The sequence below is a fragment of the Cornus florida genome, unplaced genomic scaffold (assembly GCF_030987335.1).
Source record: "Cornus florida cultivar Cherokee Brave unplaced genomic scaffold, ASM3098733v1 CherokeeBrave_3.0.0_Hap2_Chr11, whole genome shotgun sequence".
Taxonomy (NCBI): Eukaryota; Viridiplantae; Streptophyta; class Magnoliopsida; order Cornales; family Cornaceae; genus Cornus; species Cornus florida.
In genome coordinates, this window is record NW_026775581.1 from 133,387,373 (window position 1) to 133,403,071 (window position 15,699).

Here is a 15,699-nt window from a genome sequence, read left to right on the forward strand (position 1 = left end):
GGTATATTTAGACACTTGCATGTTGGAAAGATAAATTTTAATAGGTACGCATAGAGTTGGGAAATAAAAAATGCCTATAATTTTATTAATTTATATTTTATACCGCCAAAGATGTAAAACAATATTCTTTGAAAATATAGCAACTTAAATTTCAACTGCCTCCTTCAGTTTCACTGTTTTATTGGGTTAAACTCATCCAACCTATCCATTACTCCTTGAGGTAAATGCTTAAAGACTCTCTGCTATAGTAGAAATATCATGTTGTCCAAAAAAAATACTACAATCACCAATTTATTTAGAACAAATTAGAAGTACACAAATTACAAGGGCAACTTCTACAAGTTTCATATTGTTAAAAAGATGGTGAACAGGAATCAGCTTTCAGTTAGAAAATTTGCACAGGAAAGAATCAAACAAATTCTTCAGTTAAATTACAAGACCCTTTAATGGCATTGATCAACTCTCACAAAAATAATGCAGAGGAATTCCACCCCAGAATAAATGGCCTATTACAATAAAGACCCTCCAAAGAAAAAACTATCTACACAAAGTTGAAGAGAACAGAAAGAATGGTATTGCTGCACTTTGGCCGTGAATAACCCTTTTCCCACTCTATTTTCCTATAACAACACTGCAACCATATTGACAACAGATGACCCAGTGCCCCCAAGTTTACTAGGGCATAAACACTTTATCAACGGATACTCATGTGGCATCCAAAACTGCAATAAAGTGAAGAAACAAATGGAGGCAAGCGATGGAGATTGGGCATATACATCCTATTGCTCTGAATGCCCAAAGGTCAAATTCACAGGAGTTCCTTGTCATAAAATGTGAGAAGTTGCTTCACATGATTATGCCAAGCAGCCACATTTTGCCCATCAACTGCAACCCAGTCAACAACAGTTGATGCAGGCTGTTCCCACCATTCATCAAGCTGCAGAAGGGTACAATGATATAAACAGTTGAATAGAACATAAAAGAATGAAATAATAGAAACAATAAATGAACTACATCACCATAAATTGAATGGAGAAGTTCGACAATGGAGGGCGGGTTAAGAAATAAACCACAAAATTGAGGTTGAAATATGTACTTTGTTAATACCAATTGCTCCCAAATTGTCACTATTATCAGTTTCTCTAGCATGTTAAGGATATAGAGAGTATGGGACACAGCAATGCACCAACAATTTAGGTCCAACCATCGGCACTATGTGTACAGTGTACTTAAGAATGTGCTATAGTCATTGCGTCTGTGTAAAAAGCGCTATAGTCATTGCGTCTGTGTAAAAAGCATAAAGAATATTCTTCACCAATCAAGTCAAAATTTATCAGGCTATAACTATGAATGATCTCTTGGGTGGTGAGGAGAGTAAGGTTCAGAAAATGTCATCTTCTTTTACAGTTCTTTACAGCTTCATATCCCTTGCTTAGAAGTTTTAATCTAACCCATGAAGTCATCAATATTTCTCTTACACCTTGTGATCCACTCCATAATTGCCAGACAAAGAAAATTGCCTAGATCTGCCATTGATAAGCATCATTTTCTTTTGGCTTGTATGCCCTTTATCCAATGGCTTTCAAACATCGCGTGTCATTGTCTGAAATTATTTATTTGGTTCACTGAGCATCTATATCAGAAGCCACAAATATAAACTACATGTAACCAATAGTTTTTTGATCACATTTACTGAAAAAAACAATTATCTGACCACAACAAGAAGCACTCCACCCCAAACAACAGGAAGCCTCATGAATTAAAAACTTCATAGAACTAATAGTAATAAGAATGCCACAATAAAGTACAACTCCAGAAGTTAAACATCAGTGTTTTTACTTTCAACCCCCAATTCCAAAATAGGAAGAGAGAGAGAGAGAGAAGGAAAAAGCAGCCAGACCAGACAAATTTGTGTGTAAAAGTGAAAGCGAGCCAACTAAAATTAGAAGCTCAAGCTTTGCGCAACAGGTAAAAATGCTTAAAGACCAATAATTCTGAAATAAATATATATCATAGGAGGTACTTACCCCACTCCGACCCCTAAAGTAGGTCAGAGCTGGCATAAGCACACACTTTATCATATAAGCTTTAGTGAATGGTAATTACTTACCAAACCCCTGACATATTTGCAATCTTCCAGGCATTTTTGAGCATTCAGAACAGCACTCTTAAGTTCAGGTAACCATTTCTCTATGACAGTTTTCTCTTGCTCAGCAGCTAAGCTCAGACAGTAATTTGTTGTCCTGGTGATGATAAAAATGAGCATCAAGAAAGTAACACATGCCAGCTCTAAAAGTTAAAAAATAAACTAAAAAATAAAAAGGGAATAAAAAAAAAATTGGTGTGTGATTGTGTTTCTGCTTGTCTGTGCACGTGTAGTGTGGGGTTAATGTGGAGGGGAGAAAAAAAGAGAGACTAAGGTTGCAAATGAACCAAGCAGCTCATGCTTGTTTATTAAGTAAACAAGCTAAGCTTGAGTCCTTTGTCAAAAAGCTGAGTTCAAATAACTCTGAGTCACCTAGGCTCGTTTACAGGACTTTTTAGTTAGGGTTCATCAGGACTTGTAACTTCAGCTGTACCTTTCATATTCGTGTTGTGCACGGTAAGCATGATTTAACAATACATGACCACTTTCAACAAGATCCCTTCTTATATGGACCAAACCAATTGCCTTTGCCAAATCCTCCAACACACAAGCCTCAGAACCACGAAGCTTCAAACAAAATTCAAGGGACTCTAACACTGACGCTAAACCAGCATCTGAACCTTCCAAACCTAATAATAAATTGCGATTCAGTTGATATAAGCATGAGAGCAGATAAGTGAATACTGCATCAAGTAGGCTCAAAGCATTTCAAAATTTATCAAGCAAACGATTAGAGAAACTCCTAACAAGCCGGGTCACACAAACTTTTTCTTTCTAGCAACAGAATTTCATAGAAATCTAAGTCTAGTTTTCTTCTTTGCTTTCTATTATATTTTGCAAACTGATTACAAGTAAAAGTATATTGAGGTAGGAATAGAGGACAGGAACATTAGGAGACATTTAAGAAAGTTTTCAGATTCATATTCAGTCATGCAAAATTAGAGACATTTGATCTTTATCCTATATTTTCAAAACAACCCCTAATATTATATTGTTTCTAGAGACAGTTCTCAATATTGGATGCAATACACTTTTGCACACGGGTTGTACACTTTTGCACACGGGTTTCACTGACTGTAAGGTTGATGTCTGTGATTGCACTGGCCACGTGGAAGTAAACCCTCAGGATAGCTTAACGGGTCAGGTGGTCAGGCAACCCCACTTGATCCTGCCTTCACTTGGACAGGTACAAGGTATCAAGATTTGAGGTAGGAGCAGGTATGGCTGAATCATATAGCATTTGGGAAGTAAATAGACTTTAACAAGCTCAGTCCATCCAACTGCAAAAATTGTATTATTTTTTACTTAGGTCTGACCTGTATGAGTCATGACCTCACACAAATAGAAATGAGCAAGGGGTTTCCACTGCAGTCTTCTAGTAAGAGCCAACCCCTGATAATATGTATAAAGGCATCCACTTATTCAGAGATGCAGACTCCTATTTTCAGCCCAAATATACGTTATAATTTTGTGGTCTTTTAGGCACTTGACATTGATATGATTACACTTCTAAAGGCCCATGCTCTCACCCCACCTCAATCAGGCATGTGATGAGTTTGACGAAAATTTCCTTATTGATGGGTCAGGGGGCAATCCCATCCCAAATTTCCATCCCTAGGTAGCAGACTAGCAGTGCATACATTAGCCCCATAGGTCCATACTTACCATTTATTGAAATATATATGTGAATAGAAACCACAAGATTTATATAGTTCGTAGATGGTATAAATTTGTCAAATGGTGAGGACACCGCTATATTAAGACATGTGATATCCGTCTCCGCTAACATCAGCTTAGGAATAAAAAGGCTTCTAAATACATTAAACCAAGAGGCAAGAACTATTAAGGTGTACTTCTATAAAGAGAAAAAAGAATCACCAGCAGGATATTGAAGGGCAGCAGAAATGCGGCATATGGAAGGAATAGCGGATGGGTCTCTGGCACCAGCTCTTGCAGTCAACAGAGCAGCACTTTTTTCTGCAGCAGCAACCGATTCAGGTCCTGTAGATCCGTTAGCACCCATGGACTCCAAGAGAGCCTGATTGAAAATCAAAGGACATATAAGTGCACTAGAGAATTGCAAATATGAACTGCATTTATGTAACCAAACCATTATATGGTCTGCCACATGCAATCCACTTGTCGCCACCATAAAAATAATATAAATAAATATATTAACGCTATTTTAATGATATTAAGATGAAGACAGAACTGTCCAGAAAGCAGCAAAGGAAAACCATCTAGTTGGGCCACAAAACAAGAAATGACTTAATTACTACAAAGGGCAAACTAAGAATGACACTAATATCCTTCTAACCAAACCATTATACGGTCTGCCACATGCAATCCACTTGTCGCCATCATAAAAATAATACAAATAAATATATTAATGCTATTTTAATGATATTAAGATGAAGACAGCACTGTCCAGAAAGGAGCACAAAGGAAAACCATCTAGTTGGGCAACAGAACAAGAAATGACTTAATTACTACAAAGGGTAAACTAAGAATGACACTAATATCCTTCTTTGCACATATCAAATGAAGCCACAGCCCTCAACTGATGATCAAGCTTGCAGAAAAAATCTTTCCCAAGCTATAACCAATCAGATCTCCATAATTTATGGCCATTTATTTCAACCAAAAAAAAGAAAGTCAGCAAAATAGCATCTTCACAAGACAGTAATTGCCACATACTATATGCAGTTATCATATAGAGGCTAGTTGGGCCACATACTATATGCTACATAAAACTGTACTCTTCAGTTTTACAGACCTGTGGGGTTGACGGAAGCATGTAGAGGCTATTGTCAGGACTTCGGTAGAAGGCTGACACTTCTTCATCATTAAGATCTTTTGCATTATTTGATATGTCCACAACAACTGTGCATGCTGGAATTATGGTGCTTGATGCATATTCCCTTGCAGATAATGGCTGTTGATTCCAGAATGTAGCAGCATCCTACGAGGTGAATGAAATCAACATAAGAATTCATTACCTATACAGGTATACTTTTGGGGGAGGAATCTTCTAGTCTATTTGTTTGTTTTTGTATGTAGTTCTCTAAAATGTTGCCAGTTGGAATTGCTACAGAAATTTTGATCAGAAAAAGACAACTGAAACAATATAGTGAGAAATAACTGAAATCATAGAACAAGAAATACTACGGAGTAAGGAAAATGCACATGGCACATGAAGCCACTATAGCTTCCACGACTTTGAGAAAAACACCACGTCAAAGAGGTTTTATTACTTCTAAAGATAAAGCACTTATAAATAGAAGATATGCTGCTTAATTTTTTTTTTTTAATTGCTAAATATAAAGAAAACTATGAGAAATCCCAAGCATCGATGCTAAGTAAAGGTAACATAGCCTCACCACACATATCCATTGTCAATAAAGATTATCCAACACATTCTCATCATGGTCAATTTTGATATAACCCAAGTCACATGGGACGGGAGAGTGAGAGCGTAGAAGTCTAAAATTAGGTAAGAGCGGAAGCTTATCAAGAGCATTCGTATATTACAATATATCATTTGTCCTATATGATATATTAAATTAATTATTAATATTTCATTATTATGGGACCGTATATGTAAATAAACATGCAACCGTATTATAAGAGGTTAAATAAATAACTGAGTATAAAATTGCATAAATATCATGTGATGTGATGGTAGCTTCCGTTCATTATTATAAGTGAATAAATTTCAATCCTTCCATCTCACACTTTCACGTAATATAAAATGAGTTAAAGCATCCCCACGAATACAGGGGCAGAGTCGGAACAAACACTGGACATATAAAATGCAAAGCAGGCTCCAGCTAACCCAACTTGAGCAATATCCAATACTAGCGCAAACCTCAAATAACATCCAGTGAGCTCAATCCGTGCCCAATCTGCAAACTCAAAAATTGAGAGCATGGATTTGTGGACGATCTGCTCCCAAAGCACAGAATCGAGCCTACGAAGTGATAAGAGTGCCCACTAGTTTGTGTAAATTGTGTGACTAAGGATGTAACTACATGTACACCAAGCTACAGGGTATTCCTCTAAGGCAAAATGAGTACTTCCATAGATAATACTCAAGTACTCCATAGATAATATCCAAGTAATTATATATATATATATATATATATATATATATATATATATATATATATTTTTTTTTTCTCTTTTTTCACTATTGAACAGAGAACAAACTTGCAACCTCAATGTTCAGAATGTAAACCATCAAGTAAGAGAGACGGAAACTGAGAGGAATGAAAAGGGCATCCCTAAGGAAAGAAAATTACCTTATTCTTTTGGTTAAGTTGAACGGGAAGGAAAGGTCAAAGGATGAAAACGGATGTTAGTTTTAAATTTTGTTACCATTAGGCCCTTTAATATATATATTTCTTTTTTTGATAGAGTAATATTTCATAAAAGAGAGCTCAAAGGGGAGCATAGCCCAAATAATAGCCTTTAATATGTAAGCAAGGGTGTCATCTGAAAGGGAAAAGGAAAACATTAAAAAGAGGCACCTTCTTTTCCTTCTGCCTTTAGCCCACTTTTGAGCCAAAACACTATGATGGGCCTAGAGGAGAAGTGATTCCCTCTTTTCTTCCTTCATCTTTCTTTCCTTCCTACCAAATGACTGAAACTCTATCCGTCCCTCCCCTTTTCCTTACTCCACATGTTCCTTCCTACCAAGCAGACCAGAAGAGAATAAAAGAAATGAGGACATTTAAGGTTTAAGTTTCAAGATCACGGAAATTCTTGACGCATGCTAGTGGTCAAATAGGGAAAGGAATGGAAGTGGGAAAAGAAATACCAAGAGTGACCAGTGAAACCAGTCACATACTACATATAAATAGCCTTCCAGAAATCTATACAATAGGTACTCATAAATCCATGTTACATTTTTCATGTTACAATTAGGTATACTTTTTATGAGAAGCTCATAAAAGTTGGCCTGAACCAAAGGCTTTCCTCTGTAACCAGGTTGTCACCAGTTTGGTAAACAGATTGGATTCAGGGTAAGAGCAGGTTGGGTATGGCCAACAAATTAACTTAATTATATTTATATTTTTCCATTGCTTATAGCCTTATATATTAGTAAGCTTCAACTAATCTGGGTTGAGCAGTTCAAAGTTCAAACCAAAACCCAACCCAGTTCTAGCTCTAATAACAGCCTTACATTAACTGGTCCAACTGAACAAACTTATTAGACGAATAAATGGAATGGGATATTCTTTTCTCTTACTGGTCAGATATCAGTCAATCACAGCTAATTCTTTAGATATTTGTATTCAATTAGACAGGATTAACAGTTACTGTTTGGGCTTATTTTACATCAACCAAGGGATACAGTAGACTCATAAGAATGTAATTTGTTGGCATAGTAATTTCATTTTTAATTCAATGCATGAATATTTGATGCATAACCACTACTAAGAACAGTTTCACAGTAGATAATTAATGAAGAGCTATAATACCATGTTAGCCCTAAGTAAAGCAGTATATATTGATTCGAGTTCAGATCTGCGAGCGTCAAACTCTTCAATCTTTTTCCACTTCTTTCTCAAAGAATCCTCAGCTTCCTTCCTTTCTGCACATAACTTATTCAACCGTTGTACTTCAGACATCAATGTATTCAAGCTAGCCCGCAGGCCAGTAGCTTCTCTTTCCTTGGCCCAAACCTCCAACTGCACAAATAATATGAGAATTGCTAAGAAACACACACTTGCAGGTCCGCTTTAAACAGATGCAAGCCAGTCATGAAATTTTAAAAAGATAATAAAATAAAATAAATAAATAAATAACTATAATAAAAAATTTACGACCATGTATATAATTCACAAATAAGCAACCAACAAAAATCTTCTTTTAACTGAAAGGTAATGATTATTTTGAATGGTTAATGGCAGTAAAGAAGATGTCCATGTGAAGATTCCTTTATTACAATGGGGACAAATTCACTCTTTTAAGTGTTCAAATACAATGTCACTAGAAATTTCAAAACATAATTCATTAACAAGTACGGAATATCCAAATACAGATGAGAGTATAAATAAGGGCACCAATGACTAAACATCATATCCAAGTAATGTTTTATACTATCACCGGTAATTAAAACTTAACAGAGCCTATTTACCCCTTAATAAAGTTACCAATTACCAGTATATTATTACCTCAAGCTGCCTGATACTACTCATATTCTGTGATGCGCCTCCAACAAGTGAGTGTGAAGAAGCTACATCGCCACCTCCATGCAGCCGTTTTATAAGCTTTTGACACATATTTCTAGCTTCTGAAGCTTTGTTGAGTGCATCTTCAGTAGCCACAAATTGTTCAACATGTGCTTTCTGTAAGCAAGAAGATATATTAGATATATGAACAAAACCCTAACACAAAAAAAGTGAACTGCAACAATAACAGATAAACAATCATAAAAGTAACAGAATCCTGATCAATATAGTTACTAAAATTGGGGATGAAGATGCCTCCTATGATGTGAAAAATTACATGTGCAAGCAGAATTTAATAAGTAGCAAAAAAGATTAAACCCGACTCGCAAAGTTAAAAGAAGAACAGATAACATGAAGGCTACCCAGTAGAAAAGAAGACCTGTCTTTCAAGAAGTTGATTTTGAGATCCCCTTGAAGGTACATCATTTCCAATCTTTCCACCGCCATAAAGCTGATACTGCAATGGTGAGCTCGCGTCAGGAGAAGCATCCATCACTCTGTCATTCTCATACTTGTACCTGATTAAGAAGAAATAAATTAATTAGTCCGACAGAAGCTACTCATGGCAAGAATGAGACTAGACCAAAACACATACATTTAGAAGTAACAGCAGACCCCATCTCTTGTTCTAGAAAGACACAATCTTGGAATCAACAAAATGCATCACCTAAGGATAAATATTCAACTATATGATACTTCGGACTGATACAGGAAAATATGGTACTTGATAATGACAATTGACAAGATAAACAAGCTTTTAGGATATAAAGACGAGAAAATTTGAATCTATAGCAAAAGATAATCTTAAATATGTTCAACTATACAATACTTGGACTGATACAGGAAAATATCGTACTTGGTGCTGACAAGATAAACAAGCATTTAGGATATAAAGACAAGTAAATTTGAATCTAACAAGAAAATCCAAGGTTCTCACTTGCAAATACGCAAGCATAATTGAATGATGACTATGATCTATTCTAATAACATGAGATAGATGTCAGTTTGTCACATGGATAGTGGGCTCCTGATGCAACAGCATGAGAAACCCACAAGGTGACTTGCTGACACATGTCGACATAAAGACACAGTCAATTAGACACTTTGATATATAGATTCGAATGAACTACATGTTTTAGTTAATAAATTCATCTCAAATAATTCAAGAAATCTAGTGTCCTGTATGATAAAAATACAATCCCCAAATTTTGACTTGCCGAAATAACAGGATGTGTGGTCCTTGACCTTCTTTAGCCAGCATATACTTCATGACTTTACCACTTCATTCATCACTTGAGAAAAAAGAAAAAGGAGCACAAGAAAGCACCAAAATATTATTAATATATAGAATGCACACTAGCAATCAGGATCCATTCCCAAAGTATTGGTACTGATGCAAATTGAGCAAGTAATATCGATACTCAATAAGTTGAAAGCACATTCAAATATTATTAGGAGGTCTTAACCAAGCATGTTTATTCATCTGAATGAAACCATAGGTTAGGTATATGGGTGTGGAACTCCAAATAATAGCAAAAATACATTGATTCTATATTTGACCACAAAGCCTTATCCCCCACAGTTGGGGTAAGCAACAAAAACTCTGGGTCATTCAGAAAAGGGAAAAAATATTTTACAATCATTGATCCAGCACAGAAATGAGCAAATTAAAAAGAAAAGGCCCCACAAATCTTAATTTTACACAAGCAATATTAACAATGAATGTAGAGTAAGGTGAACAACCACCGAATCAATAGAAAGGGCTCCAAGGATCTCAATTTCCATGTAGAATTATTTGAAAGCCTTATTCAGACACCCATAATCATCTAAAATAAGTGGAGTTGTTACCCCCCAAAAAAATGGAACTATGAATATACCTTAAGGTTTCAGCATCAGCTCTAACATCAATTTTTTCTATTTCTCTAGCAATCAGAGTTTTTAACCGATGAGTGTAGGCAGTGATTGCGAGAAGCAACTGAGGAGGACTCTTCAGGCAGTTGACAATTACATCTCTAACCTCATCAGCTATGTCTCCATCATAATCAAAACCCAATTTTGCGGCTTCTAACTGAGAATTCAAATGGATTCCACTTCCTTCGTAAGCCGGGAACGAGTTGCGGATCTTTTCAATCATATGTCCTGCAAGAGATTCACATGCCTTGCGGATATTTCTTTCTCTAGTTGTTTCTATAAGAATGAAATCATCTGCAGATTTAGTGCCTTTAACGGTTGAATAAACAGCCTCTTTCTCACTGTTTGCACCAAAACTGTTAGCTACTTCAATAGAAGAGTCAACACTTGACCTCTGAGCATCCCTTGCTTGATTAACATAGTAATGAAGACGCTTATGATACTCTGCAAATATTTTTGCTGCTTCATCACACTGTTGATCGTAAGCCTCCAACATCACCTGTTTGTGCCTGCATCACGCATAAGAACATTGTCCACTCAACATTACAAAAACTCCCATACAAGTCTGTTATTTCAGTTTTTTCAAACCAATAATCCACCAAATGACCCTTTTTTCACCAAAAAAAGGAAATTTAAAAAATTTCAAATCCCATAAAATTAATTGCTTAATGCTGTAATTCAGTCATGTAATTGTTTGCTTCTAATTATCTAAAAGTTAAGTTCAGAAACACTTGAATAGCAGGAGTAGTAGTAAGTTCTGAGCTACCATGCGTTAGCATATATAAAAGTCGAAGTAGCATTACCATAACTATGTACTAAACAATCTGCTCAAACCTCACTGATCAACCATTCTTAGTATACAGAAGTAAAGTAAAATTAATTATGGTTCAATTTAACTACACTTATTATTATTATTATTATTATTATTTTGTTAAGTTAATCAATTTAACTATCTGACAATCTAATTGTTAGATATCTAAAACTAAGTTCCAAAGGCACTACGGTCGAGTATATGGCAATGCCGTCCACAGCACAGTGATAAGGATACTCGAGATATGCCAGATTCAATTCCTTTAATCAGACCTTCATCACTTACTCATATAGCATCAACATACTTCACCATTGCATTATCCTCTCTTCGCAACTAATGTTTGTTCTAACTGGAAATAAAGTTTCTGGGTAACATTCTAATAACAAGACAGTGGCAACTACTTTACTTCATCTAAACATTTAAATTATATGAAGCAATAGGTCATGACATTTCACACAATTCAGGTGCAGTTTTCATAAATCGTGAAGGGAAAAACAAAAATAAAAGTATACTGAATTTTTTTTAAGGGCCAACCTGTAATTTGATCTCTCATCCAGCATCCGCTTACGCTCTGCCTCCTCCCGTGAAACCTCCAACATGCGGGCCTTCAATTCCTTCCGTTGCCTCCTCACTATATGCCTCAACTTCTCCACCTCCTTCTCTGCCAAATTTCTTTCTTGTAAACCAATCTCTCTACTACTCTCCATTGAATTTGAACTGGAACTCTCCCCTCCCACCCCCCGTTTTTCCTTCCTCCTTCCTCTAATCCTTCCCATCTCACCGTCTTTCACAGGATCAACATTGCCGCTGCCACCCTCATCACCGCCGTGAACGAGTATGTTCCGCCGGATATTGTCCACCGTCTTCTCCGATCTCACTCTCTGCAACAAGAAGTTCCACACCGGGATCATGTTTCCACGACAAATCCTGCGAAGTGAGTCCGTGGACGGCATCGAAGCCTTGTTGGACGCAACGTACGGACCTAACGGGCGATACCCCATCTCCTTCTGTAGCCAATCCAGTATGGCCTCGGGTTGGGCCATCGAGCTCGTTGAGCTCTGCATTCTGTAGAAAAACCCAAATGTCTTGAAATTTGAATAAATATAAACTAGGTCATCGTTGTATCCAATTATAAACCCTAACTCGCAGATCCGAACGTCAATAAAACATGTATATATATAGAACAATGACGAATGCGGTTCTAAATCCCTGAAATTTTGTACAGAAATATCTGCCGATGTCTACAAAAAGTGTTGGGCGTTTTCGCCGGCGAAGGAAGGAGATCGATGATTATAAAAAATGTGAATGGTGTATATAACTATATATATCTTTAAGTAAGTTGTACAGTGGAGTAATTGATAAACTATACAAAATGATATTAGGACAACAAAGTTTCAAGTTTGACCCAAGGACTCGAATTATATGTGAATTTTTTAAAATAAATAGGTCCCGCCATCATGTTAATCTTATAGGTTTAGCAGCAGCAAGCAAACGCTCAAATCTCATTATCACCAGATTTTTTTTTTTCTTTACCCCAAATAAGTTTAATTAATCTATTGTACCAATGGTTATTAGTGTAATGATATTCCCTAAACCAAATAAATAAATAAAATCTATTATTTGTAAATGATTAGGTAAGGAAATATTACGTGTACCAAAGGGTTTTATTTTAGATGATTTTGGGAGTGCAAAAGTCTGTTTTTAGATTTTCTGCCCTTGAAGTCGTGTTTTATGTAGAATAACTTTTTAAAATTAAAATTGACAACAGACATTGAAATATGTCACTTAAGTGATATAGACATCTGTGATATAAAAATAATAAATAAATATTGAAAATAAAAAACAGCCACACATATATGAGATTGGGACACATTTAATTTTTTTTTTTTTTTTCCACACATTGTATTATGCTGGGAACAATCTCCTTACAGGTCATATCCATTCGGTGAAAATAAATTGATTGTACACCAGATGATGACTATCTAAAAAAATCTTTTTTCTTTCTTTTAAAGTTTTGCTTCAATTGAGTAACACCTAACAATGACTATCAGTAAAAGCTTCTTCGAAGCTAATTCAGAAAACTCTCTCATAACATTTTTGAGCGGGGAATATTGAAAACAAATTATTATTTATTTATTCGTTTATTTGTTTGGGTTCCATTTTAGTTCATTGTTTTTGTGAGGACCACGCAAAATCAATCTAAAAAAAGTCCTCTAGTAATATGAAACCTCATAAAAAAAATATATAAAAATACAAAATAAAGTAAGAAATATAAAAAAAAATGATAAATGATTTTTCTTTTTGGTGATATGAATCTTAATCACTGACACAGCGATACACTAATGATATGTGGACCACGTAATAATTTCTCATAAAACTCAGTTTCAGAAGAAAAAAAAAAATGTACTTTGACCTTTTATAAATGTGCTTCTTTCTATGTATATTGTTTTTTTGATAAAATTAAAAATTAAGTGCTGAAAATTTTAAAAGTTTAAGATTTTAAGTGGTAATTATTTATTTTTTTAATTTTAATTTTATTTTTAGCATTCAACATCCAGAGATAAGAAATATCAATGTCACTTAAAATTTTATTTTATTTTAAGTGATAATCAAATTTCATTTTTGAACGCAGATAAATGGTTAATTCACTTATAATTAAGTACTGAATTGAGTTATCAAATTACACATTTTATGTTGTGTTTGATAAATTTTAAAATTTTGTGCTAAAACTCTTAAAAGCTAAATTTTATGTATTGAAGTTTTAAAGTGGTAATTAGAAATTAAGTATTTTTTTATAAATTTTTTAATTTTCAACATTCGGTAATACGTGATACTTACCGTTTTCAGTAATATTTAATTATTTATATTACATTATAAAACACACTTTTAACTTAGAGGATTTGGTCTGCTCCATGAAATGATATATAATAGGGCAAATTGCAAAAAACCATTAATGACTTGTAGCCATTAGCAATAAGCTCTCCTTTTGAATTTTGTTGGCACGAAACCACCTCAACTAACATAAGGGGGTGCTCGACTATTTTTTTAGACAAAAATACCATTTATTTATTCATCCACTGTGCACCTATTCTCATTCCTTTTAGCCTTCCATTTTTCACAAATCATCTTTGTCACCTTTCTAATAATTGCTAATGGGAGCTACTAGTCACGATGAGTTAGCCAATTATTTTATAAAAAATAATTCTTATACTTTTTAAATTTCAACAAATACATTTGTATGTCATTATATCAATTAAATAATTTTTAAGGATTTCACCTGCCTACAATGTGGGGTCACTGTAGCACAAAAAAGTAATTAATTATTTGCAAACCAGGGTTAACAGTTCAAAAGACCGACAAGAAATAAGCAAAAGAATAAAAAGGTCCAAAATAAAAAATAAATCAATGGACTAGTACAATAATAAAGTGAATTAAAGACTCAAAATATATATATATATATATATATATATATATATATATATATATAATGAATCACAAAGAGTTAATTATACCTATTAATCTAAAGTAGTATATGTTCGCCCTTCCAAAGAGACGTATTTTTTAAACAAATGGATGTTTGTAATGAAAACTTTTGCACATTAAATGATAAAAAAGTATCAACAAAGGCAATGGTTAATTAAAAAATATACATACTCCAACTTTTATGGCCGGATGCAACGTCACGTAAATATAAATATTTGAACAAATCATAAAGATGATTTGTATAAATATGCATGACATGTTTCACATTGTTAATAAAATATATATTAATATAGATATATTTATTAGGAAAAAACATTAATATATATAGTTGAACCAATTATATGATCTCCATTCATCAACGGTTTAATTTACAATTAGCTCACTGTAAACAGGCAAGGGGTTTTTTTGATTAAAAAATAGTTGAGTATCCCCCCTCAGCCCTTTAATTTACAATTAGCTCACTGTAAACAGGCAAGGGGTTTTTTTGATTAAAAAATAGTTGAGTATCCCCCCTCAGCCCTCTGGGTCGTGCAAAAAAAAAAAAAAAAAAAATCAAAAGAAGGGTTTATTGCAAATAGTTACAAGTCTTTATTATTATTATTATTTTTTATTTTTTTTACAATTTGCCCTATATTATATCTGAAACATGAAAGAATGTATTAAATAAAAATATATTATAGCTGAAACATAGAAGAATGGAGGAATTCAATTCGGGTAACTACTCATTGTTAAAATGATAAAATCTGAACTTAATTGTTGTTTTTTAGTGATCAAATTAATGTTTCTAGTTTAGAAATGTGTATTATGGAATGATTTAGAAATTATAGTACTTTGGAATTGTATTACTCACAATTGGAATTTGTATAAGTCAGATTCTCAAACTCTTAACCAAAGTCTAATATACTAATATATCCAAGTTTCCAATTTGGCGGATGATCAGTTTGGTAATTTACTTTTTTTATTTGTATGGTGCAAAACATGGATAAAAAGACAAAAACAATTTATCATTGTTCATTTATTTTACATGTCATTTTCTAATTTATTTATTTATTTATTTGAGACCGTTTTATGTAATTTAACTTATTAATATAATAAATAATAACTACTCCTCC

The 15,699-nt window shown here is 34.1% G+C and overlaps 1 protein-coding gene across 2 annotated transcripts; it reads right to left on the minus strand.

Moving 5' to 3' along the window:
- Nucleotides 1-349: 349 nt before the first annotated feature.
- Nucleotides 350-12,468, minus strand: LOC132283356 (AUGMIN subunit 5). 2 transcript variants are annotated; one of them, XM_059785294.1, is made up of 10 exons: nt 11,639-12,463; nt 10,260-10,802; nt 8,762-8,900; nt 8,326-8,499; nt 7,630-7,839; nt 4,923-5,108; nt 4,025-4,184; nt 2,580-2,775; nt 2,111-2,243; nt 350-937 (listed from the first exon to the last, which is right to left on the minus strand). In XM_059785294.1, the coding sequence occupies exons 1-10, from the start codon at nt 12,166-12,168 to the stop codon at nt 809-811; spliced, it is 2,400 nt and encodes a 799-aa protein (XP_059641277.1). In that variant the 5' UTR covers nt 12,169-12,463; the 3' UTR covers nt 350-808. The 2 variants fall into 2 exon arrangements, 1 of the variants encoding a protein (XP_059641277.1); XR_009472014.1 differs by lacking the exon at nt 2,580-2,775 and having other exon boundaries at nt 799-937; nt 11,639-12,468.
- Between the last annotated feature and the right edge of the window lie 3,231 nt (nt 12,469-15,699).

Coding starts and splice junctions, on each gene's coding strand:
- LOC132283356 (XM_059785294.1), bottom strand. CDS start 12,168: ATGCAGAGCTCAACGAGCTCGATGGCCCAACCCGAGGCCATACTGGAT. Junction 10,803..11,638: donor GATGAGAGATCAAATTACAG/GTTGGCCCTTAA, acceptor TGCGTGATGCAG/GCACAAACAGGTGATGTTGG. Junction 7,840..8,325: donor GTAGTATCAGGCAGCTTGAG/GTAATAATATAC, acceptor TTATTTGTGCAG/TTGGAGGTTTGGGCCAAGGA.